General features: G+C 43.7%; 1 protein-coding gene across 1 annotated transcript in view; it reads left to right on the forward strand.

Moving 5' to 3' along the window:
- LGR6 (leucine rich repeat containing G protein-coupled receptor 6) overlaps nt 1-25,811 on the forward strand; it is a 170,633-nt gene that overhangs the window by 55,803 nt on the left and 89,019 nt on the right. The window contains exons 2-4 of the mRNA XM_066624681.1: nt 4,900-4,971; nt 12,366-12,437; nt 22,398-22,469. Coding sequence (XP_066480778.1) covers nt 4,900-4,971; nt 12,366-12,437; nt 22,398-22,469 — 216 coding nt within the window. The remainder of the gene's footprint in view (nt 1-4,899; nt 4,972-12,365; nt 12,438-22,397; nt 22,470-25,811) is intronic.

Below are 25,811 nucleotides of genomic sequence, written 5' to 3' on the forward strand. Positions count from 1 at the left end.
AGGAAAGGTAATCTACACATTTTTTGTTTAGTTGTTTAATCTACAAAATTACCTAAAATTAGATTGCCTTTCCTATAGTAAACTCTGCCACCCAGCTAGTCTGCTGCTATCAAAAAATACATAGGAACTGATAATATTTCAGTTTTAATGAGAATACTCACAGTTTACAATCATTTGCATCTTCTGAGGTTTCTGCAGTTTAGGAAACAGATAACTGTATACTGTTCTTTTTGTTGGAAGTAAGGAGATGCTCTTCAGAAATGCCTGCCTGAGGGACAGAGGTCAGGAATCTGGGTTCTGCTCCTTCGATCATTAGGAAGAGAGAGATGTGGGAGATGGGAGGAAGGAAGTTCTTCCTCCTAGGTACCTCCTAGGTACCCCAGATCACAAGGTAAATTGTATCAGGCATCTGGGCAATACAGTAACCTCCAGAGTTCTGCAGCTGGTGTTGCACCAGTCTTATTTATTTACTTATTTATTGCAGTATTTATATACTGTCTTTCTCATAGACTTGAGTCTTGTAGACTCAAGGTGGTTTACATAGGCAGGCTGACAATAAACATTGTTTTTTTTATCCCTAAATGTGGTTTTTACAAGTGTTATTCTATGGGGGAAACTGATAGGATCTTCAATTTCCTTAATAGTGCAGTTGCTGTCCTGGCTGTACTGCTCTAGCACTTTCCAAACTTCCACAGGTAGCTGCAAAACATGCTTCAGGCTGGTTCTCAGAACATTATCAATTTCTTGCCAGTCCACATTCCTTTGTATTTAACCAATAGCTTCTGGTCACTCATCCAAGAGACCCGAGCTAATCCTGCTTAGCTTTTTCAGGCAAAGCAATAGTTTGACCTCCACACCACAACCATCTTCCAAATGCCTCATTGGCTTCTTCCTCCTCCTCACAGGGTACTTGGAGCTTCTATGCTCAGTCCCAGCTTAAATTATTTACATTTACAGAAAAATATGGGTGTGCTAAGCATATGCTTCTTGTAATGTGTAATTTGATCTGCAGTCTCTAGGGCAGATATGCTCAAACTGAAACTATGACCATTAACTAGCTTGCAGAACTGGCCTTAGGAGCTGCGGGGCCCAACTGGGAACGTTTTTTGCATGGCCCCAGGTTCACAGCCAAGGTCTGTAGAATTTTAGAGATATAAAGTCTATAATAAATTTTATTTATACCTCTATGGTAGGATGGAAAGCAGTCAAAATGTGCGCTTAAAAAGTGCATGTGAGCCAGTGGTTCCCAAACCGTTTTGAACAGCGGCTCCCTTGACCTACCGGGTCATGGACCACAGCTCCCCATTAGGGCTACAATCCTGTACGTTGTATAGAATGAAGAGTTTTTCTTAATGATTCCACAGCTGGTTTCCTTGGCTGCTCAGGGAGCCGCTGATGTGAACTAATGGATAAAATGGATCCACTGCATATATATTTTTGGGTTAAACCTTGTTCTCAGCTTATCCATGGGATAGACTTATACACATCCCATGGATAAGTTGAGAACAAGGTTTAAGCCAAAAATAATAGAATTTGCTGTGATCCATGGATAAGTCAAGGGTAAAACTTTGGGGTACATGAAATTCTTTGCAAACAACAGTAAATATTCTGAGGCAGCAACAGAAAGCCAAAAAGGAGCAATTTTACATTCTTCTCCAAACAGGAAGGGACATGAAGGGTGAAATCCTAACCAACTTTCTAGCTCCGAGCTAAGTGCACTGTAGCTCCGAGGTAACAAACATTCCCTTATCTTGAGGAGGCCTCCGTGGCTGCTCCCCAATTGCAGGATGCAGCACATGCTGCACTGGCACAGCTATGCCAGTGCTGGAAAGTTGGTTAGGATTGTGCCCGGAGGTACTTAAGAGAGTTGTAGGCTTTGTGAGGAATATAGTATAGTACTTCCGTAGTAGCAACCCTCATAAAGTCTACAATTCCAATAAGCACCTTGACTTCTCTTTCTTGTTTGGAAAAGAAGTTGAAATGGTTACTTTTTTCTTTGTTTGCTTTCTGTTGCTACCTCAGAACAATTTGTATTGGTAAGTAAAGTGACTTTTTTCTGCCCCCCACCCACCTGCGTCCTGATTCTCAGAAAGTCTTCCCCCACCTCACTAAGCAGCTACTCTCAGAAGCTTCACCCCCTCCACATCGACCTGTGTATAAGTCGACCTGTGTTCTCAGGTCCGATCTTCAGGCATAATTTTCTGACTTATGCATGAGCACATACAGTAAGCACATTTTAATATAAAGTTGCATACATGTAAGCTTACAAGAAAACAAAAAAGTGTAGATTGTTTGTTGCCTGAAATTTTTTTTAACCTCAGAGTGTTATCTGAAAAAAAATAAAAAGATTTACCTCAGAGTTCTCTTGTAATCCCTACAAGCTAAGCCATAATTGCAAAGTCCTGGAAAAAGGCAGGAAAGGCAGTTACAAAAACCTAGGACTATAGCAGACATTTTCAACCACTGTGCCGTGGCACACTGGTGTGCCGCAAGTGATTCACAGGTGTGCCACAGGAATTTGGGAGAAGGTAATTTATTAGTAGGGCCAGTGAGGGATGTGAGCCCCCCACTGGCAGCATGGTATGCCTTGTGAATTGTCAAAAACCTGATGGTGTGCCGTGACAATTTTAGTGCTTTGTCAGTGTGCCGTGAGATGAAAAAGGTTGAAAATCTCTGGACTAGAGGGAGAACTTGCATTGTTAGGTCCAGTAGCAGAGGCCTCGGCTTATATGGATAGGCAAGGGGCTCTCTATAAGTAGCCTGTTCCCTCAGATCGGGGCTCTTTTTGGCTTTGACAGCTCTGTGTTGCTGCTGCCGTGAGACCTTGCTAGTTCAAGGAGATCCCCTGCTACTGCCTGTTTTATCAAGCTGCCTATAGAGCAGTGTTACTCAACCAGTGGTACTTGTATACCTGGTGGTACTTGAGATGATGCCTGGTGGTACACATGGGACCCCCAGACCACTGCCACCTGGCAGTAATACTAGCAATGCAACACAACAAGCGGCTATAGGAGGCTTGGCTTGGTGGGTAAAGCTCAAGCATGTACTTTTCATGCACTCAGAAAAGCCCACTTGTCTGCCCTGAGCCTCTTACCAGTCAACTGGCCTCCCAATCCAGAAGTAACTGGTGATGACATCATCACCAGTTACTACATCATCAGTTACCACCGGATCACACGTAGTGGTCCAGTGGGGACAAATGTTGAGAAATGTTGCTAGAGAGTGAGAGCAAGTGTTGTTATAGGAAAAGGTGGTACCGGCTATTAGGTGGCAGTGTGGGGATAGAATTTCATTTACCTTTATACTTATCTGGTAAACTTTGTACCCTTGACTCCTTGCTATATGTACCCCTTACCCTGGGTGGTTTAATTGATAAATGTTAGCTTTTGTTAGTTCTCAATGTTCACAGGTGCCTGTGCCCATTTCTTCCAATGGTAATATTGAGGCTGGGTCACTGGGTATAGTTCTGTTGTTGAACAGAGTCCTTGTGGGTTGGGGCATTTTTGTTAATACTTTGAAAAGTAAACAGTAACAAAACCACTTGTTTTAATGACTGTGAAATGATTGGTAAAAATATTAATTTTATTTTTTGTTTATAAAAATAATTCAAAAAGTAGATTACCTTAGCACAGGGCCCTCTTTTGTGCAGGGCCAAATGGGAGCAATTAGTCCAATTGGCTTAAAACCAGCTCTGCTAACTTGTCTGTAGAGAAAAATCCACCTGTCTGTGTGTTCATCACATGAATATTCTTCATTATCACATGAGGAGGAGAGAGGACAGCTCACCACATCCCATGCCCTATCAGTATGCCAGTTCTCCTGCAATTCCTATCTACCTCATTAAAGAGTTACAAGCTTTAGCCATGATGAATGTGGAGCAAACCTTCCTGGCCATTGTTCCATCTTTCCTCTGCAGCATTGGATCATTTTTTGTGTAACAAAACAAAATTCGAAGCAGACTGTCTCCAAACAAATAAAACTAAAAATGTGGCTTTTTCCTAATTCCTTCATTGCTGTGCAGTTCCTGAAACTAGCTACTTCACAATCCAATGTAGCTCTTCTTTTTTTTTTCTGGAAGGTTGCATCATATTTATGGGGGCAGTTAACAGATACTTAATGGCATAAATTTGACTGTTTATTGAGAAAATAAATTAAACTTCACTTGTGCAATTCCAAGAGGAGGATGAATCTGTGTAACATAGTGTATGGGAAACCTGGGAACTTCTTCCAGTTTATTTGCGGTAGGAGAGTTGCAAGCCAAAATCACCCTTCTTTTGCCCAGGCAGGCAAATGTAAAAAGTAGAACACACGTTTTCCTTTTCTGACAATGCTATCTGCTACTAGGGCTCTCTTCCCTACTTAAATGTTGCCCAACCATATGCTGTTGGCAATAGAGGTGCTGGAGTGTGAGAATACATGAGTCAGTAGAAGAGCAAGATTCCCATCAACCTTAGTCAAATTTAATTTTCCTTTTTGCCCAATGTGTTCCCATTCTCACACTTCTGTTACCAATAGGATGCAACTGGGCGACGTTTATGTAGATAACCCTAGTAGAATATAATATTCTCATAAAAGGGGAGGATGACAGAGAACTTGTGCTCTGATTTCTACCTTTGCCTGTTTGAACACAGTGATAGTTCCCCTTTGTGACTTCTACTGCAAATATTCCCCAAGTTGGCCAGGTGGAGGCTTTCCTAAGCTTATCTGGCAAATAATACCCCCTCTGTCCAGGAGTGATAATGTTCTCCCACAGAACAAACTGGTGTAGCCTAGCCTCAGTTTTCTTGCATCTGTCCTACAGCCTGATGCCTCTGAGTAGGCATTTTGCAGACCAGGCTAAATCATACAGACTTACCAGATATTGTTCAGGATCCAACTTCTGTTCTTTTTGTTTTTCAGTGACCTGAGTATGAACAACATCAGTGAGCTGTTGCCTGGGGACTTCCACCACCTGCGCTTTCTAGAAGAGCTGTAAGTATAACTAAACATACTTATTTTAAAAATTCTAGGGAAGGTTGCTGAATGCAACACAAGCAGACAGAATCGGGTACTGTACATTTAAATAATTTTCTGAAACTGCTTCCTGTTGTTCAGTTCATTCAGATTTGCCCAGATAAAAAAATCTGCAGCTTTCCTTTATGGACCAAGTCATGCATTGCATGAAAAACAAGGTTTTTCAAAAGCATACAAGAATGGACACCTCTTTATTAATCAAGACCAGTGGCAGTTTGATGGGAACCATGGAGTGCAGCTGGGCCACCCTATCCATGAGGCTGACTTGAAGGGGTTGCCTCAGGTAACAAATTGGCAGATTGCATCTATCACCATCCTCCCACTCATCTCCACTGCTCCTCCTCCCATTCCCTGGATTGAATGGTGCAAAAGAAGTGTGGAGGAGAGGATCTAGCACATCATTCTCCTTTTGTCCACAGTTCCTCTTCCATTCCCCTCTTCCTTTTTCTTATCCAGGAAGTGATAAGAAGAGAGGCTGTCACATCCCCAGGTAAGGGGGACAGCATTTGGCATGCTACCTCATGTGCCAGAAGTTCTTGCTGTGTAGGGGTGTGTGGTTGCTGCCAGGTATTTTCTACCACATTTAGGGGAAGAGATTATTTTCAGTGGGAAAACTGTCCTGGAGAAAAGGATTTTTAAAAAACCTTTCTCATACACCATTATCCCAATCCAGAGCATTGATTTTTGTTAAGAGAGAACTAATAAAAAAACCCAGCAGTACTGAGTTGCATCCAACATAATGGAAAGGAAGGAGGTGAATGTGCTGCAGAGGCAGCATGTCCACTGTTATTAACTGCTTAAAAAAAATAAAAATCAAGGGAAATGTGTGTTCCAGCACTGACACAGGGAGAACACAGTTTCAGAATAACTTTATTTTAAAGATTTAGTTAAAGTCCCATAAAATGGTGGGGCATATCTGCAAAGGGAGAGAGTAGTCTTGCTGATCCTTACAGTTTCTTTTTTAAAAGGTTTATGAGTGGTCTCACAGTTTGTCCAAGTTCAGTCTCTGGAGAAGTAAAATGCAACACGATTAACATTTCTGCAAGCAAGAGTACAGTGATGTGGGCTTAGGAATAAAGAGCCATGTCAGTCATCACAAACAGTATCAGAGGCTTTATCTAGTAGGTGCCCAGGATATATGCGCAACCCCATCCCAGACAAAATCATAGTGGATGTGCTAGCTGAGAAAAGATACTCATTTTCTCAGCAGTAGCAAGACATTTCTTTTTGAGTTCTGGGGGAATCGGATTTATTCCTGCAATCAAAGGGCTACTTTAGAGAAAACAACAACTTGATCTCAAGACCCAGTGTTATGCAGTTGGGTATTTTAGGAAGAAAACTAAGGGGCAAACTTTATTTGAGAACTTCGTAAAGACATGTGGCCATTGGATAAGATGGTGCTATAAATGATTAAGTAAGACCATATTTAATAAGACCTAATTATGAACCTGCCTTCTGTGGAGTCATCCCATTAATCTACCTAGCTCAGTAGCATTCACTTCAACTGGCAGGCATAGGCTTCAGGCACAGGTCTTTCTCAGCCTGCAGATTGCATCAGGTGTTAGCATCCTTCTGCAGCTGCTGAGCTGAAAAGGCCACTGTCACAGTCAGCCCCTGACCTGGTGCTGCTACTGTTGTCGATTGCTATCCCCATTTGCTCATTCACCTGCTTGGGAGGTCAAACAATGAGAGTGGCAGGGAACAGCAGTGGGTGCCACCACTCTCCCACTTATGTGCCATTTTGCTTTGGGTGAGGGTTGGGTTCAGGAGGTTGAAGGAGAGGGTAGGCTGCTCTTCTGTGCCCCAGCGTGAGAGAGTTGGTAGGTAGTGACTGATATCCTCCTTCGTGCCATTCCATCTCACACGCTTGCTGCCTAAGGAAGAGAATTGCAGACATTCTGATTGGATGAGCTGATGAGCGGTGCTAGCTGCAAGGAGAGCACCACCGCCTGCCCTCTCCCTCTAGGTAGCAAGCAAGAGAATGTCAGCTCTTCCTCCTTCCTGTTGTCTTCTTGTTGTCTCTTGTTATTTTGTGTGCTCCCTGGGGCATTTGGTGGGCCGCTGTGAGATACAGGAAGCTGGACTAGATGGGCCTATGACCTGATCCAGTGGGGCTGTTCTTATGTTCTTATGTTCCTGCTGCCATTGTACAAAAGGTATGGAGTAACAACAGTGAACTGCTTGCTTTCTTTTTCTATGGGAGAGTAGGGAAGTGAACAGATGAGTAAGGGCCCAGTCCTATCCAATTTTCCAATCCACTGCTGGTGCAGCAGTGCCAATGGGGTGTGCACTTCATCCTGCAGTGGGGAAGCAGTCAGAGGCCTCCTCAAGGTATGGGAACATTTGTTCCCATACCTTGAAGGTGCACTGCAGTTACACTGGTGCTGGAAATAATCCAATTATTATTGGATAGGATTGGGCCCTAATGCTGTTGCTCCTTCTCATTGCTAATTGTTTGCTTGCCCCCCTGTTGGCCTACTGGGTGAGCAATTAGGTTGTGAGAGCAAAGTTGGGCCACAAGACTACAGGGGGCACTGGAGGGCATTTTGCTGAGGGTACCCCAAAACCTGGAGCCAGCCTTACTTCAGATTCTTTAATTGCAGGTGCTGATAATTTAACCTGGGAGCTTATATTTCCAAGATGCTACCAGTGAGCTCTGCCTCACTTCCCAATAAACTCTTTGTAAAGGAAATATATTGTAATAATCCAATGTGGGTCTTGTAGTTTATCGCTATCTTGAACTCACAGAATGAGCAATATAAGAGTATGTCAGATACCTGCTATTGTATCAGCTGCTTGATTTGCACGTTTTTGAACTTGTGTGAGATAGGTAATCAGAGAGCCAAATTTAATACAAAAATCAAAGCTTGTTATATGTCCCAACTAATGGGCACCTGGATGGGTTTGTTGTGATTTCAAACAAAGGACATAAAGTGACGTGTTAAATTATGCTGCAAAATTTGCTCAGAGAAATGGCTGGGGTTTAGTTTCTGCAAAAGTGTTTTGGGAGAGCGCGTGATACTTAAAACTGGTTGGTCCAATAAAAGAACCATTTCACCCACTTTGTAAGCCAAGTCCTGCCAGACTTTTTCTGACATGGAAACTAATATTAGCATCAAAGCAAGTTTGTAAAATGTAATGCACCTCTTAAAATGTCAGCCAGGAACCCGTCACATGCATCATCTTCTCAATGCATGACCACACAGGAAAATAAGACACTTTAATTTTCTGATGGCAGCATTCATTGTTGTTTAAAGAAAAGTAGCACTAAGGGCCATTAAATCTATAACATAACATAAGAACTGTTGCTAGAAGATAGGCTTAATGCAGAAGTGGACTGGAAGTAGTCTACTTGCTGCAAGGGAACCAATCTGCTCCAGAAGTATGGTGCACAGTGCCGGATGGTTAACACTTCCACCCCCCCCCCCCACGCCATTTTCATGCTGCAAATCCCCTGCCCCAAAGCAATGGTTTGCCTCCGAATTGAAAAAGCTAGCTAACAATGGGCTTAATGTCACATGTAGTTTGGTCCTAAAGGCTAACTGATACACATGCATGTGCAAAGCTAATTGCTCCAATAGTAGGCAGCAGCTCACTACTGATGGTTCAGGAACCACAAAGCCCTGCACCACCAGCAGTAGGCTGCTGAACCATTGCCAGAGCAGGTTGGTTGGTGGTGAGGGGGGGGGAGTCGTGGGCAGTTTGGGGCAGGGAGTGGGCAAGGCCAGAGGTATGAGGGGGAGGATCTTGGTGGCTATAGTGCAAAAAAAAAAAAAATGGTTGGCAACCTTCAGTCTCGAAAGACTATGGTATAAGCCTACAGCACCCGGTATTCCCAGGCAGTCTCCCATCCAAGTACTAACCAGGCCTGACCCTGCTTAGCTTCTGAGATCAGACGAGATCGGGCATGTACACACCTATATAGTATTCCTAAAGGTGGAAGAAAATATTTTGGGGGGGGGGGGCGGATTTGGGTGTTTTCCAAAGTTAGAACTTTGTTTAGAAGTTCTGTGTTTTTATTCAAAAGTTTACATTATACAGGTGTGCGTTGCTTAACGACCTTCTGCTTAATGACGGACCATGTTAAGTGATGCACACCTGTAATTATAAATTATTATTGCTTTAAAAATGTACTTGGTAAGTCATATTGCTGGTGCAGTCTTAGCAGATGCAACCACAGTCATTACCCATGCAAACACCCCTATTAAATAATAAATAAAAACAAAATAAAACAGTTTTATTTTTTCTCAGACTGAGTTTTTTGGGTTTTTTTCTAAACAAAAATGAGAAATGCCGAAAAGATTGTTACATATTTTTATTTTGTTTTCATTGTTTTCTCCCACCTCTACCTATCTTACCTTCCTGGCCTAGACCTGCCCCCAGGAGTCTCCTTGGAGATACAGCAGCAAAAGAGCCTGTATTGGTCCGATGAGACCCATGGGAGGCCAGGTGGCCTGCAGGGAGGTAAGTAAAAAAGATTTTTACCTCTCCTGGGCCATCTGGTTGCCCCTCTGTAGTGTGTAGTGTGTGCTTTGTTAGTGGCACTGCATAGTCTGAACTGGCAGGGGATAGGATTGGGCTGTTTCTTGCACAGATTCATAACTCTGCATGAGTATAAATATATAGACTCATAACTAAAATAAGTGTACCACTATACATGCACACTTCTGTCCACATGTACATGCTGCACTAAACTACTGCAGGTAACCTTCCTGAGATGTGTTTGGTCTTACATGTGCCATGCCTTTCTCTGAGCCACACACCACCACCCTCCAAACCCTGAGACCTGTTGTGTGTTACCCTGTGCTTCTGTTGAGCACTCCGGTTTGAGGAGTACTCAACACGATTGCCTGGAAGGAAGCCTCATGCTGAGCCCCTCTCAGCTATTGGCCCACATTTCCTCCTTCCACATTACAGCCTTTCCCCCCCTTTCCTTTTTATGCTGAATTTGCATTGTTGTACCCATGCAATATACAAACACACACACACGCGCGTTACTAATTTCTTTTTAATTGCTTTTGGAAGAAGCTAAACTCATCTACCTCACAATCCTGGAACTTAGCTTCTTCACAATTTGGTCTCAAGCATTTATCACCCAGCCCTTGGGTGCCTTTTCTTGGCATGCTGCATCAAAAGTATTGGGGTGTGTGGGATTTTAATTGTGCAAATTCGTCATTTATTATTTTTAAAAAGTCTAATTCCCAATTCCTGAAAGAGGAAGCGTATATACACAGGAAATACACCAAAATGAGGTTAAACTGAAATGTGATGAGTGCTTGTCTGGGTGCAGCTTGTGTCTCTTAACAATCTCCCATCAGAAACATTGCCCCCTCCGGGGAAGCTGAAATCAATCAAATGAAGCACTTTCAAAAGATCACACTCCCAGAGTGACAATAAGCAGAACCTGCCAGGCAGTTGGTGTATTGCAAGGAAGGCAGGTTGCAACCTGCTCCTCCACATTAAAGAGATGACCCTGTGCTATTTACACTGTCAGGGGACTAATTATGGGAGCAATTTTCCTTAAATCCCAGAGACAGAGAGACAGAGCTTGCATACTTATGCATGCACACACACACACAAAACAATGATCGTTTGTACAGAGAGAGGGAGACTGCTGGTGTTCTGTGTATGTCATTGTCTTTGAATGACTCCAGAAGCTGTGCACATCCTTAAGAACTCAAGCAGCGCTTACTAGATCAAACCAAAGATCCAACATTCTGCTTCCAAAACTTTCCAGCAGTGATCAGCATGATGATTCTGGGAAGAAGGAACATCCCTCTCCTGTTGTCTGGTCTCAGCATCTAGTATTCAGCAGTATACTGCCTTTGAACGTGGAGGTTCTTCTATTTAGCGATCAGGGTGATTATTGTTTGATAATCCATGATTCTATCGAATCCTTTTTTAAAGCTATCTATAAGAACGCACTGTCTACAGCTTTCAAAAATAAATTAACTTTTGATAATCTCAGTGGCCTCTCTAGGGTTTGCATCACCTGGTGCAGGACAAAAGCACATCACCCCCATGATGGACCACTTCCCATGCAGTAGGCGTGGCAATGACCCAGTTGGTGGGCATGGTGATGTACCATCGCACTGCCCCTGCTGGTTTTTTGGCCATAGCTTTTGGTAGAACACAGATATTTCAATGCGGTTTTTTTCATTGCATTCCGCTGTAAATTATGCATCAAATGGTATATATAACAAGATGGTATTATTTGTACAAAACCCAATTTTAGCGATTTTGGCCACTAGTGGTGTCACACTCCACTGTGCGTGTCACCTGGTGGTGTCTGCACTCCCTTAGCAATGCCACTGGATAATCTGAATCATTGCCCAATGGGTTTATAGTACAGATTTCCCTGTTCCTCAATGTAATCCTGACTATAAAGCCAAGAGTGGCCTCTTTCATGCAGCTTGCGTGAATAGCAAAGGAACATGTAGGAGTGTGGCTGTTAAAACAACTTTAGACATTTCTTCCTCCTGAGATGTCTCCTTCACCTTTTTGTTGGCATCCTTCAGTCTCGGAAGACTATGGTGTCACGCTCTGAATAGTGGTTCTGGAACAGTGTCCTCTCCAGTGCGCGAAGCCTGGGTAAAGTAGGTAAGGAGGATAGGCTGTTACCCATGCAGCAAATCCCCCCTCTCCACGTCGCTGAAATGGTCCAATGGAAAGGCAGAGGCCAATACGGTTGGTTCCAGCGGCGTCGCAGGAGTTGCCAGAACGTGACTGTGTTCAGCCATGAACTGCCTCAGGGACTCCGGCTCCTGATTTTGCCTCAAGGTTGACTCCTGAAGCCTTTTCCATAACTGGATGTAGCCACAAGGCAGTGGAGGTTTGGGATCAGAGTTTTCCTTCTCTCAGATGAGCTGCCTTCCCAGGCTGACGAGTCCCATCTACCCGGTGGCTGTTTAGTCGCCTTCACCTTACAAAACCATATTTCAGGGGTGGCCCATCAGCAGCAGATTATGGGGAGGGCCAGTTGATTCAAGCCCTTCACCCTGAGACTGCTGCCACCACTGCTCCCTCCAGTCTGCTGTGGGTGCACTGATGCACTTTCCACCAGCTGAAAAGCAAACAGTAGATAACCCACCTCCATACCTTGCATCAGGGACAGTTGCTTCAGGCACAGAAGATCAGGACTTCCGCTTTGCTTTATAGGGGTTTTGTGAATGAAGAAGCTCCTTTATTTGCACTGTTCCATTAAAACAAACTGGAAGTCCTGCACTTCTGCAACTGAAAAAACCATTTGAAGAGCACAGTAAGCAGCTACTTTTTTTTTTAATTTCCAAACAAAAGGTGCCACTAGACTTTTAATTACATTAGCATGACATTGTCCCTTTTATTTATTACAGGCGTCTATCTGGAAATCAACTCTCTACGATCCCAAGAGAAGCGTTTTCTGGCCTTTACAATTTAAAGATTTTGTAAGTCTTCTGCTGCTCTCACACTATTCTTCTCTAAACCTGTATTTTGAGAGTTTAAAAGGCTTTACCTTGTCAAAGGCCTTAATGGGCATTTGATTCACATGATTTTCTCTTACCATCTATTTTCAGGACTCTCTTCTGAGTTCATTGTAAGCATGGGTGTACCCCAATATCTGCGGATTTGGTATCCATGGTTCTGTGGATACCAGGGCCGCACTTAAGAAAGATAAAGTGAACACTGAAAATAGCTCAGTTTATGTAGCACAGAGAAACTGCTGCATTTTCAGGGCTGCAGGCAGTTTTCCAAGCAGCCTGCAGTCTCTTCTTGGTCATGCGAGGCTCCTCCTTTCTCTCAGTGTCACCTCAGAATGCATCGCAACCTGGAAGACAATGCTTGGAAGTCTGCCTGTAGCCCTGAAAATGCAGCAGTCTCTCTGCACTATGGTAAACAGAACTATTTTTAATATTCTCCTTCACTTTTCCTATCTTTTTAAAGTGCATCCCCAGTATCTGCAGATCCCTGTTATCCATGTGTGTGGGGGTCCGAAATGGAACCCCTGTGGATACCAGGGCACACCTATATCACAGCAGGAATGTAATTAACTAGTACTGTAAGAGGAGCTGGGTTTTCTCTTACTTTGTCAAGCTGTGCCCTTGGAATACTCCCATCTGAATAGGTGAAGGATGTTCAGGGCATTTCACTGACTCCCCAAATTCTAATACAGTGGGGTCCCGTATACACGAATCCACAGTTCAGTTTCGAGGTGGATATATAGGTCCCAACTGTACTTACTGGAATCCTACTTACAGGCAGCCCAATCCTAACTAACTCCTCACCTGGCAATGCAGCAGCACTGACACAGGTCCTGATGTATCCCTCATGGGAGTGTTGACATGTTGAGGCCTCCTCATGGTAAGGGAACCTTTCCCCAAGGAAAGCCCCAGCAGCTGCTTGGGTCAATTTGGATGTGCACGATCTTTATCGCTGGTGCAAGTCCACATTGACACGTAAAGGTTGATCAGGCCTGGGTAAGGCTGATCCACCTAACCCGCCCCCTTCCCCAACCTGATCCACCCTCTCGCCACTCTATTCCACTTCCTTCCCAACCCCTGCACTACCTTACCTGCTGCAGTGGGCATTTGACGTCCCCCTTAAAGTGGACTCAACCACTTGCTACTTGCAGTAGCAGCCATGCCTTGTGCTCTGGCACCATCGTGTTTGCAACAGCCATAAAGCTGTTTATGCCAACAGAATGTGCATTCCGCTGGCACAAATGGCCAATAGGATTAGGCCATTACTGTACTTACTGCTTATTCTAATTGTCAGCAGCCTTGTGTGATCTGTACGAATCCACAATCAATACAGCAGCATTTGTCTTATAAATCACAGCTGTCTTTTATTCTTTGATATGGTTCTATCCCTGGTACTTTCCTTGTTCTCCAAGACTTATGTAACAACCATACCATTATGGTGATACCGCCATAGCAAATGAATCAAGATGGCAAGACTGGTTTTTATTTATGATTTTGTGCTAGGTGCAGCCAGGGCGCTTCAACAAGCATAGATCTCATTCTAATAACCATTCTGGTGTAGCACAGCACATACTTAGGTGCTCAGTTCTTCATCTTCCTTCTTTCCAAGGAGATATTTTACAATCCCTTCACTCCTGCAATAAACATTTCAGTCCTGGGGGCATGTTTGGAACCCAACCGCAACGTGAAATCGCCGTAACCGGCAAAGTTTATATATGAAGCAAGCAGGTAGTAACCTGCTCCCAGGATTAGAGACTGTGGAACTGTTTACTAGGCCTTCTAAAGAATCCTGCCCTAAATCCCTGGGTTTAGAGATGAGTTGCCACTTTATCCTCATTCTGCATTAGGCACTGAATCAAAGAAACCAAGAAAACCACAGCAAACCCACCCTGTTTCAACAAGGACAACTCTATGCTCAGGGAACTCATGGGCTTTGAAAGCCTCTCTATCAGTTTACATTGGAGCAGTTCCCAGTGAAAGAGGTAAAAATGTACGTACACAGGCCTCAGTGAAACTAAAATAGCACCTCCTGCAGGTATTGATAACAGTAGCAAAAGCCTTCATGGGCACAAGGATGCAAAAAGACAGGTGTATGTGTAGCCAAAATGCTTTGGGACTGTGGCTATCCCTCTCTGTTTCTGTGGGAGCACAGGCAAAACACCTTCTCCTGAAGCTGAAATAAAGGTTGGAAGCATTCTACACAAAGGAGTTCTGGCAGCCTCAGGGGAATAAAGATTCCTGCTAGTTAAAGAACCTCCAGAGTAATCCCATACTCAAATGATGGAGTGGATATACTCCATAAACAAATAGCATACTCAAATCCTATTCCTTAGCATATGAAAACTGCCTTCTACTGTGTCAGACCAGTGGTAAATCCAGTTCAGTTTTGGCCACACTGATTGCTAGCAGCTCTATAGGGTTATGTGCAGGAGTCTTTTCAGGCCCTACATGGAGATGCCAGGGATTGAAACCAGGACTTTCAGAATGCAAAACATGTGCACTGCCATTAAACTGTGGCCCTTCCCTTGGGGGAGGGTTCATGTTTTTACAAAAAATGATCTGTAGGTGAGGGGGGCATCATCATATTTCCAAAAATATATCCAGATGGACTCATTTTTGGGCATGGAATGTGTGCGTGATTCCAACATTCAAAGTGTTTTCAGTCTACCTTAGTGGCAGATTGTGTAAAATAAATACAGGTTGTGATGTCCTAGCATCTGGTTTCCTGAGGTGATCATTTGGGGTAGGAGAGTCAAGTTTAATGTCCTGTAAGGAGTGCAAGTCGTAGCCACCTGCCTGTGCCAGGACTCCTTAGGTCATGAGTCATAAACTAATGAGTCTTGGGCACAGGCAGGTGGCAACACACTGCTTGCAGGACATTGAACTTATGACACAACATAGGCCCTACAGCACACCTAACAATCTGCCAGTCTTGTTACCCAGAGCGTGGTACCATTTGTTTAGACCTTTTAATTTACTTTAATTTTATACTCCACAAGCTCTGTTCAAAGGCTCTTGCAGCAGCTTGCATCATATTTAAAGAAAAGCAATTAAAACAGTTAAATAATATCCACTAAAGCCAGGCAATAAAATATTCATGGCCCTCCTTTACAAACCAAATGTTTGCTCCAGCCTCTTCCTATAGAGCAGGGGTGTCCAAAGTTTTTGGCAGGAGGGCCACATCATCTCTCTGACACTGTGTCGGGGGCCAGGGAAGAAAATGTAATTAATTTACATTTAAAATTTGAATAAATTTACATAAATGAATATATTAGAGATGGAACTTATATGAATGAATGAAGGTCTTGCAATAACTCAAGGCCTGCACAAAGCAAGGCTGGCCTTTCCTTTGCTGCCACTGCTGCATCACAGATGTGAAGCAGCAAGCAGTGGAGGGAGCCCTTGTCCCACAGCTCACATGAGTGGTCAAACAGTCGCCCTCACACTGAGAGCACTTGCGTCAGGCCAGTGTGGGCTCCAGCAAGTCTCCAGAGGGCCAGAGGCTCATTGGAGACTGGGGACTCCCTGAGGGCCGCATTGGGAGTCCTCAAGGGCCACAAGTGGCCCCAGGGCCGGAGTTTGGGCACCCTTGCTATAGAACCTGAGTTCTTTGCTAAGTTTGCAGACATGTTGGGGGCCTTATGTATTTTTGCACTAAAAGCAAAACAAACAAGAGGTTTTTTTCTATAATGACCAAGTTTCTGTGAGAAAGCCTGTTGGCAGACAGGTGGGTTTAACCAAAATGCTTCGGGAGTACAAGCACCTTTTGCTTATTTCAGCCTTTACTAGAGATGCAGCAACAGAGAGGGAAATGTGCTGAGGAGGCCATAGGGAACGGAAGCAAATCTCCCTGGGATTTGTTAGAACGGGGCTTGCAGAAGCACCAAGTAGGGGTTGCAGGAAGACTCTTGCTTTCATCAAACCCAAGATGCTGTAGGCAGGGAATGCAGGGAAGGAGAAAATGGCACACGCGGGAAAAGACTGACCTTGCAGTCTATCTCTCCCCATCTACCCGAGCTTCACTATGTCACAACTTCTAGCACAATTCTCCTTTAGCAGGGTTGTCTGGAACGTTTCAGTGCCCTTCTTGCACCCGCCACACCAAAAATCAGCCGCACAGACCTTTTGTGTTTGTTTTTGTTTTTCTGTTTGTTTTTTTGAGCTAGGATGGATTGTAAAGGCTCATACCATAGTTTTGAAACAAAGAAAAGTCATGCCAAACTTACTTAGGAGCCAGCCCTGCCATCTGCTTTGGAAGCCCAGCTCCTTACTCTTAAGGGTATTTGGGCAAGCTGCAGTTGAGTTGGTGCTGAGGAAAAGGTACTCTGCAAATGCTCAGAGGCACTTTCTGTTATTATTCACATATTCTAAGGCTAAGCCTGCTAAGAGCTGTGCCTTGGTGTTGATATTAATATTATTAATTTTATTGATGTTAAACCTTTGATATTATTACATTTCAACACACCTGGGATTAAGGGCCAGATGTTTTGGGTCAGAGAAGGTGATATCTAGAGATATTTGTGCTTTCTGGGTTGTAAGTAGATCTGTATGTTTGATTGTCATCATGGAGACTGTGTTTTCTTGCCTGTGAGAGGTCACCGCCAATCCAGGTCACCGCCGCTGGGTGACTATCCACCTCCTTTTGCAGCTCGGCTTGCAACCATCCTTGGCAGACTAAAGAAGAAAAAGAAGATCATGGAGACTTCTGGCTCAGTGTAGGGGCCAAACTACATGTGACATTAAGGTCATCATTAATAGGCAGGTTTAATTTAGGAAATACACAGGAGGTGTTTCTTTGATGTTAAAGAACAATGGGGGAAGGAGTCCGATACATATCTTGACCACGGGATTGGGGTGTTAACAGTTTCTCCCTCCTTTTTTTTTCACCACTTTCGCCCCTGAAATAGCAAATAACCAATTAGTAAAACAATAGATGCTTCAGGAATAGTGCTCCCTTGCCCTGCGCAAGACTGGTTTTTTCATGAAAGAAACACATCTGTGTGTAACCTAGCCCTCAGAAGCGCCTTGTGGATAACAGTTGCTGTAAATATTTTTGATAAGGTTGCAGCCAGTGATAGTGCAGATGCAATTCCGATCGCCATGTAGATGAGGCAAGTGAGCCATACATTATGAAAGATGCATTGTGGACTTTTGAACTTGTAGTTAATTCAAAGGTGATAGTGAGAAGAGATGGGCTTAGTGACAGGAGAAAGGGGTCACGAGCGCAGCAAGAGCGCACTCTAAATTGATGGACAGTGGCCTCAAAGATCTGTTGCATCAGAAGAAAGATAAAGGGACACTGATAATGGCCTTGCTAACTGCTGGGAGGGAACAGGGCACACTGTTTAAGCAGAATGGCTGAGTTAGAGAAGCATAGCAGCTCCAGGCCTAGGGTGAGAATGTTTTTATTAGAAAGAGCATGTAAAGAGTCATGGAGATAGGAGTGTCAGTCAATTAGGCGTGAGAGGCTGCTTCAGATGTGGGGGCCGTGTGGAAAAGCATTCCTATGATTAAATGAATAGCTTTCCCCAGAAGGCATGGGGAGACACATGAATCGATGCTGTCTCTTTAAATCCCTCCCTGGAGTGGCGGGCAAGCAGCCCTTGATCTATACCTCTTTCCCTTTCATCTTGCTCAATCATTAAAACCAAAGGGAGAGAATAAATACACAGAGTCATTCTCAAGGAGAAGTCGATCAGCCCCAGAGCCCTGCCCTGCCCCGTTTAACACACACGCACACAGATGTGTGAGCACATGTGCGCTCAACAAAGGGTCATCCTCCAGAGCTCCACTGCAGTCCATGCTGTCAGACACACAAGTATGAAAAGCATGCACATGCAGCAGACTGTACCAGTCATCTAAGAAGCGTAGATATAGATAAACCCCTTGATAATGAAGCAGAGATTCTATGTTTGGACAACATGGCATTGAGAAGGAATGCATGGAGTGGAAGGCTGGGATCACACTTCCTGTCCCCACCACTAGGCTTTTGCATATTAATCAGAACTTCTGAACACATGTACATGTGTCTCTACACATGTACACACTTAAGCTCTGTACACATTAGCTGTATTCAGGTGAATGCAAAGGAGCTATCCAGTCCCCCTTCCCTGTGTTCAGTATATGTACTGTGCTGTCTGAACAGAGCTTGTAATATTGGACATGTGCTCAAAAGTACACCTTTACCCTTCTATGATGAATGTCAGAGACATGCCTCCCGTGAAAAGCTAGTGTACAGCAAAAAGGAAGTGATTTTCCTGCTTTGCCAGGGAAGAAAGGATCTGGAGCCTGAGAATGTTAAGAGCCAGTTCTTTAAAACTGCAAACATGTTCAGCATGTATTCATAGGAATGCTTTCTCCTGCAGGTCCCACATCTGAAGCAGCCTCTCCTTCCTAAATGACTCTGGCCAATTATCTTGGGGCCTGTCCAGTTGGGAAGTAGAGAAGCTCCAAGAACAGAGCTTAAAGACTGAGAAACTGTTTTCCTCTCTAGTTTAAAAAAAAAAAAAGCCACCATAGGAGAAACTTGGAGCAAGAAGTCTAGATCCATGTACAGAAGGGCTTATTATTTCTATTATTCATGGAAGCGCTCATGTTTCAGAGAACTGCTAGGTGTTGCTTCCATTTCTTATTTAACAGAGTTACTCTTTTCATGCTGAGGGCATCAGCATGGGAAATTTTGTAAGGGAACTCCTAATATGGCCAGTGCTTGCATGTAGAATTATTATTCATATTTCTCTTGACCATTTTATGCTTAAAGTAAATATTAGAATGGATTAGTTCCCTGTTAAGGCATTTGAGATGTTTTCTTGTGTTGGGTGAATTTTTACGACATTATCCTCCTATGTGTCCTATGTATCCTCCTATTATTGTGTCATGTATTATTACCATACTGTGACAAATCAGTCTTTTATATATTATTTGGTATCACATGCAGAATATTACATCCTAAGATGTTTTGTGTGCAATAGATTAATCAAACTGATTATTTTTTTACAATTTGAATTGTTCTTTTACACAAGGATTAATACTTTTTGTTGGAAATCACCTTTTTCTGTCTTTTATTGTTTTTTTACTGGGGGAAATACCCCAGAAATCTGCACTGTCCACGTTGTGCTTCTGATGTTTACTTGGGTAAATGCAAATGACTATCATTAGCCCAAGATGTTTACTAGAAGCAGTGGGCCTGGCAGGCTACTCCCAGTGTAAACAGCACCATGTCCACCAAACCCTATGATTAGAGCCATTGTTCCGTAGAGAGAAATGAGCTGCCTGGCCCCCACACAGTGCAGCTCACTTTTCCTCCCCTTGCCTGTGATGTTCTCTGGAGCTTATTCCTGCTGCTCATCTAATGTCCAGCCAGTTGCTTTCAGATGGTATATAATAGGGGTTCCCAAACTTTTTTGACTGGTGGCTCCCTTGACCCACTGAGGCATTGACTGTGGTTCCCCATTAGGGCTGCAATCCTATACATTGTATAGGATGACAGATTTTTCACAAGGATTCCGTGGCTCCCCTGGCTGATTTCTGCAGCTTGCCAGCGAGCCATGGCTCACAGTTTGGGAACCACTGGAGTATAGTAAGGACAGCTTTGCTCTCCAGATACCACAGCAAAACCTGTTTGTGAATGCATTCAAAAAACGTTTTGCTTCAAGACTCACATCCTTTTTTGCGTGTATGAGGCTTCAGCTCTTTGGAAGGAAAATGTTCCTTTTCATTGTCCCAGTTTCCCATGTGTTTCCCATCCATCTATGAAGGGGTTGATGGATAGACGGTCCTACGACACTGTACAGTGATTCCACGTAATAAAAATTTTATTGCTGACAAGTGAGGAAGGGGTTAGCTTGAGGTAAGCAATGTTTCCATTCCGCTGAGCTAGGTAAATGTTGTAATTCCAATTGTAAAGCAGTTTTGTCTAACTCTGTTATCACAACATCCCTGCCCTGCTGTGCAGAGGGTTTATGATATTAGAAACCAAATGAATAACTTCAGTGCAAACCCATATGTGACTAGACCCTGTTTTCTCTATCAGGAAGATAAATGTGGTAAGTTCATTTTGTGGAACCCACATTCTTAGAAATAGTATCTTTATAACCAAAAGCTGGAATTTAGCACCATGCAAAAGTGCAGGGTAAAGATAATGCGGAGAACTTATGGCCATGCAGTTTGTATACAAGGAGGTTCTGTTCAGAACTTCAAATCAATGCCTGGAAGTTCAGAAATGGGGCTACTAGGTCCAGTTCTTCCCTTTTCCTCTTGTCAATATCCCCAGAATTGTTGTCTGAAAAAGGGCTACATTTCAGAAGAGTAGCAGTGTTAGAGCCCAGTCCTATGCTTCCTAGTGCCCAGGGCTACAGCGGTGCTGAAATGACTACTGCTGTATCCTGTGGGGCTAGAGAAGCAACCGTAGGTCTCCCTGAGGTAAGGGAACAAATGTTCCCTTACCCCTTGTCAACCTATGGTAGCCTCAATGGGTCTAGTCTGATCTGTGCCTGCCTTTGAGTGGACGCAGAACCAAGGAGTTATGTGTCAGGTTTTCCAGCTCAGAAGTCTGCTGCCAATCCTGGGCCCGGTCTGCCCCTCCCTCCGCTCTGTTCGGTACCCTCTTCCTGCCCTGAATAAACTTACTGCCGGCCAATGATGCAGCAGCGCCGTCCGGTTGTCTTCGCGGCACTGAGACTCAGTGCCGACTGATGCTGGCCTCAGTGCTGGCCCTGCACTCCCACCGCTGGTGCCAGAATGCCTTATGGCACTCTTTGTGACACCTGGAGCTGGCACTGAATATACAGCACACGGGGGTAGCCCGATAGGATCAGGCTGTCAGTCTTTACAGCCAAAATAACAAGGAATTCTGTAGCATCTTAAAGCCTAACTATTTTTTGTTTTTATTTATTTCCACTCTAATGTGAGGACAAATCAGGAGAGTGCCTGGTCATCTAGTATTAGAGACAAGTGTTAAAGACACTTTAGTATTAGTAGGTTCTGCATCAGTGATCTTCACTGTTTTTCACAAAAAATTTTCAGTGTGAGATTCACATGGGTACAGTAGTAAATTCTGAAGTGCAGGAACAATTTACAAGACCTTACAGGAACATTGAAAGTATCATTCCTTGCTTGTAACTTGAAACATATAGTTGCAGAAGGACTGTAACTACAGGCTTTTGTATAGGTCAATTATATCTTAAAGATGCCTTTCATTTTTATCAAGTATGCTGCAATCTCATGTCAATTGACCTAGATTGCTTTCCAACTTGAAATCGTATTATCATGAAGAGTACCACATCCACAGAACCAGCTCAAGACCTCCTGACACCTGAAGTCCCTTTTACCCAATGATTTGCCAGCCTCTGTTCCTTCCACTCTCCTTCCAGTGTTCTCATTCAGCAACCCCCTCCCGTCCACATTTTACTGTTTGTCCTCCTCTTCTTTTTCAATCCAGGAAGGAGAAGAAGGAGCAGTGCTTAAGGCAACCGCTTCAATTGGCCTCATGGATGGGCTGTCCCTGAGCATTCATGATCTCCACAAAATAAATATTCTTTCCAGCGTAGCTCCTTCCTTGTCTTAGTGTTCAGAGTGCTTGTGTGTAACTGCTGTTCCTGAGGACTGACTCATATATAAAACTTATGGAGCTACTTGAATTGTGGTGTTGCTGTTGCATAGGGTCTACATGGTCATAGTATGAGCCCTTAAGAATGTTGCATTCCTGCCTTCCATCATTCATGTCAGCCCAGGAACCTCTGATCTCAGAACCAGTGATCTTTGGAATGTCATTCCTATGCCTGCATTTTTCAGCAGCACTATGTCCTTTTTAATGGAAGGTTTTGTGTCTTGCATAACATCTGTACTCTGAAATCTTTTTCAGGAAAATATATGTATATTCCCTTGTATTTAGGGGTGGTTTTTGAACATCTTCTTTTCTAATTACAGGATGCTACAGAACAATCAACTCAGTAGGATACCAGCAGAAGCTCTGTGGGATCTTCCAAACCTTCAGTCACTGTAAGTCCTTATGGGTTGATACTCTTGAACAGCCATTTTCAACCACTGTGCCATGGCACACTGGTGTGCTGCGAATGGTCTGCAGGTGTGCCATGGGAGTTTGGAAGAAGGTCATTTATTAGTAGGGTCATTGGGGAATGTGAGTATCCTGCTGGCAGTACAGTGTGCCTTGTCAGTTGTCAAAAGACCGATGGTGTGCCTTAACAATTTTAGTACCTTGTCAGTGTGCCATGAGACGAAAACAGTTGAAAATCACTGCTCTAGAATCTCTAAAGCAAGTGAATATGTAATCCTATAACATTTTCCTCGGAGTAAGATCCATTGAACACAACAGGATTGACATCTAAGTAGAACTGCATAGAATTGTGCTGTGTGTCAGGTAGAAAACCCTAGCAGTGGATTCATAGGAACCTTTTGGGCAAGTTTCCAAACCTCTGGCCAGGAGGTAGTGGAAACAGCATGCTGTGAAACATCAGAAATGTTAGCACTGGAAGCTGCTCTTCATGCAAACACACATTTCTGGAACTATTTTTATTCAGCGTTTTGAAGGCTGCATTATGCTCTTGGTCTTGCATAACCTCAGCCCCATTAGTTATTAAGCCATCTTTCCATGGCTTCTTTGCTTTTCATGAATAGGCCATAGTGGTGCTGAAGGGAGTTAAAGGCAAGAATGGAGGCAGGTAGAACAACAGGGAAGGTGGTCTTTCAGACTGAAGTCCTCCTCCGATATAGGGTTCAGAAATACCTGTATATATGTATATAAATGTGTTGGTTATACAGTGAATTCTCCTTATTTGTGGGTTTGGCATGCATGGATTTGACTCAAGTGCCTTCCAGTTGTTTCCGGCAGGCCTTCTGAGGTTCAAGGAGGTCATGCATGGCTTCCCTGCACCTCAGAAGCCTCCGAGCCCAGGCGCTTATGAGAGGCATTTCTGGTTTGCCAGCAGCCCTTGCTCCCCCATGGATTTTATTATCCACAGAAATTGGAATCCACAGGAAGTCCTGGAACGGATCCCCCATGGATACTGTGGGCCCACTGTCTTATATAAGCCTACTTTAGCAGATACATGAAATGTTATCCTTGGTTGGCTGTAAGAATAAGGTGACCTTTTCACAACAGTATTCACAGTTGATAATACTGTCTTATTTTGCTATGTTTGTTTAACACTCAAAGAATAATAATGAGTTTTGATATTGAGAAAGCTATCCCAAATCTCAACTCCTCTGCTCAGCGCATGGTAGATAATTCAGGTTACTAAATTTGCACACATGAGTGAGTAGCTTTATTCCACACAGAATTTGTTGTCTTTCCTAGTTATCTGATGAAGAATTCTGAGTAGCTCAATAACTTACATACCCTTTCAAAAGAAGTAGACTCATTAAAAAAACTATCCCCTTGTGTATAACATGGCTTTCATTTTGTAGGGCATTCATTACAGTTGCTCTCTAAAAAAGACTAGTCTGTTTTCTAGAAATCTGTGATTGTTTGCATGATCATCAGAAGTTGGTCAGCATTTAAAGGAATCACATATTTTCTTTTGGAGAAGGTGGAGTGGGAAGACATTTTGATAAGAGAAAACACCACTTATTAGTCTTTGGAGGAAGGACTTGGCAGAATTTCCTGTTTCCATATGGTGACTCCTGTTTCAGTTCTCAGCTGCCTTCTTTATGAGAGTAGAGGTTGGCAAAGGCTCAGGGCCCTTGACTAAAGAATTTTGAATATCTTCAAGCTTTCTCTCCTGACTTTTCCTTTTCTTCTGAAGGATTGCTGTCTCTTCTGCAATGGGAGACACACACACATCAAAAGGGAGTTTTAAAGAGAAGGCCGCTGAAGCCTGGTGCCTCACACAATAAGTTCGTTAGGCAGCTCCAAGGCGTGAGGCCAACCTGGAGACTGCTGGCTCTTCCCTTTGAGAGTCCAATCTCATGTACTGGAAACTATGCATTTGTTGGCTTGGCCAGAGGTTCTTAATTGCAGAGTACATTCAGGGAGTCCTCAGCCTGTGGTGTACCTTCTGAGACCTTTCTTTTTTGTTCTTGTTTCTTAGACCTGCTGGTTTTTCTTTTACCTTGTTCTTTGCCAGTGGACAAGGTGTTTAGGTATCTCATTGGGTACGACTTTTGCTTGTATTTTCAGAAGTTTATGACTGTAGCTTGTTTCAAATTGGTAAAGGACATGCCCTACTATTGCAGACATTAAATTAGCTAAACCTTGCTCCTGGAGGCTAATGAAAGGATGTTCTCTTGTCACCAAGGAATACAGATGGTAAGTTCAATGGCCTGAATTTTTCCATGCTTTTGTCCAGCAGAGAGCAGTATTTTGCTCCGTTGGCAACCTTCAGTGCCGAAAGACTATGGTATCGTGCTCTGAATGGTGGTTCTGGAACAGCGTCTAGTGTGGCTGAAAAGGCCAATTCGGGAGTGACAATCCCTTCCACATTGGGAGCAAATGCAGTCTGTCCCTGGTCTGTCTCCCTGGCTATGGGCCTTCCTTCTTTGCCTCTTTGCCTCAGACTGTTGGCCAAGTGTCTCTTCAAACTGGGAGAGGCCATGCTGCACAGCTTGCCTCCAAGCGGGTCGCTCAGAGGCCAGGGTTTCCCAATTGTTGAGGTCCACTCCTGAGGCCTTCACATCCCTCTTGCAGATGTCCTTGTATTGCAGCTGTGGTCTACCTGTAGGGCGCTTTCCTTGCACGAGTTCTCCATAGAGGAGATCCTTTGGGATCCGGCCATCATCCATTCTCACAACATGACCGCGCCAACGCAGGCGCCTCTGTTTCAGCAGTGCATACATGCTAGGGATTCCAGCACGTTCCAGGACTGTGTTGTTTGGACTTTGTCCTGCCAGGTGATGCTGAGAATGCGTCGGAGGCAGCGCATGTGGAAATAGTTCAGTTTCCTCTCCTGTTGTGAGCGAAGTATTTTGCAGTCATCATGATAATTCCACTCCACCTTAGTTCAGCTTAGCAATACTTATCCTCAGTGATGTAATGAAAGGGGAGCATTTAGGGGTCCCTGTGGCCCATAGTCAGATCTAGTAGTGAACCTTTATCTTATATTTAACATTTGTCTTCTTGTTCTTTTCCATTAACATCACCGCCCTTGTTTGTTCTCCTTCCTCTGTATCAGTGTAATTATGCCGTGCCTCTCATCACACTGTTTTCAGCTCTGTTGTCTCCAGTTCCATCATAAGCTCTTTTGAAGCTAAAGAAGCAATGGCTTCAGTGATTAGGTTCCTTCTTCCAGCTACTGTAATGCTAAACCAGAAGTGGGTGAAAGGAATATCTCCATTGCAGTGATACCAGGAAGCTTGTGCTGCCATCTCTCCTCATGTACAGTACTC

This window comes from Tiliqua scincoides, chromosome 4 (genome assembly GCF_035046505.1).
Source record: "Tiliqua scincoides isolate rTilSci1 chromosome 4, rTilSci1.hap2, whole genome shotgun sequence".
NCBI lineage: Eukaryota > Metazoa > Chordata > Lepidosauria > Squamata > Scincidae > Tiliqua > Tiliqua scincoides.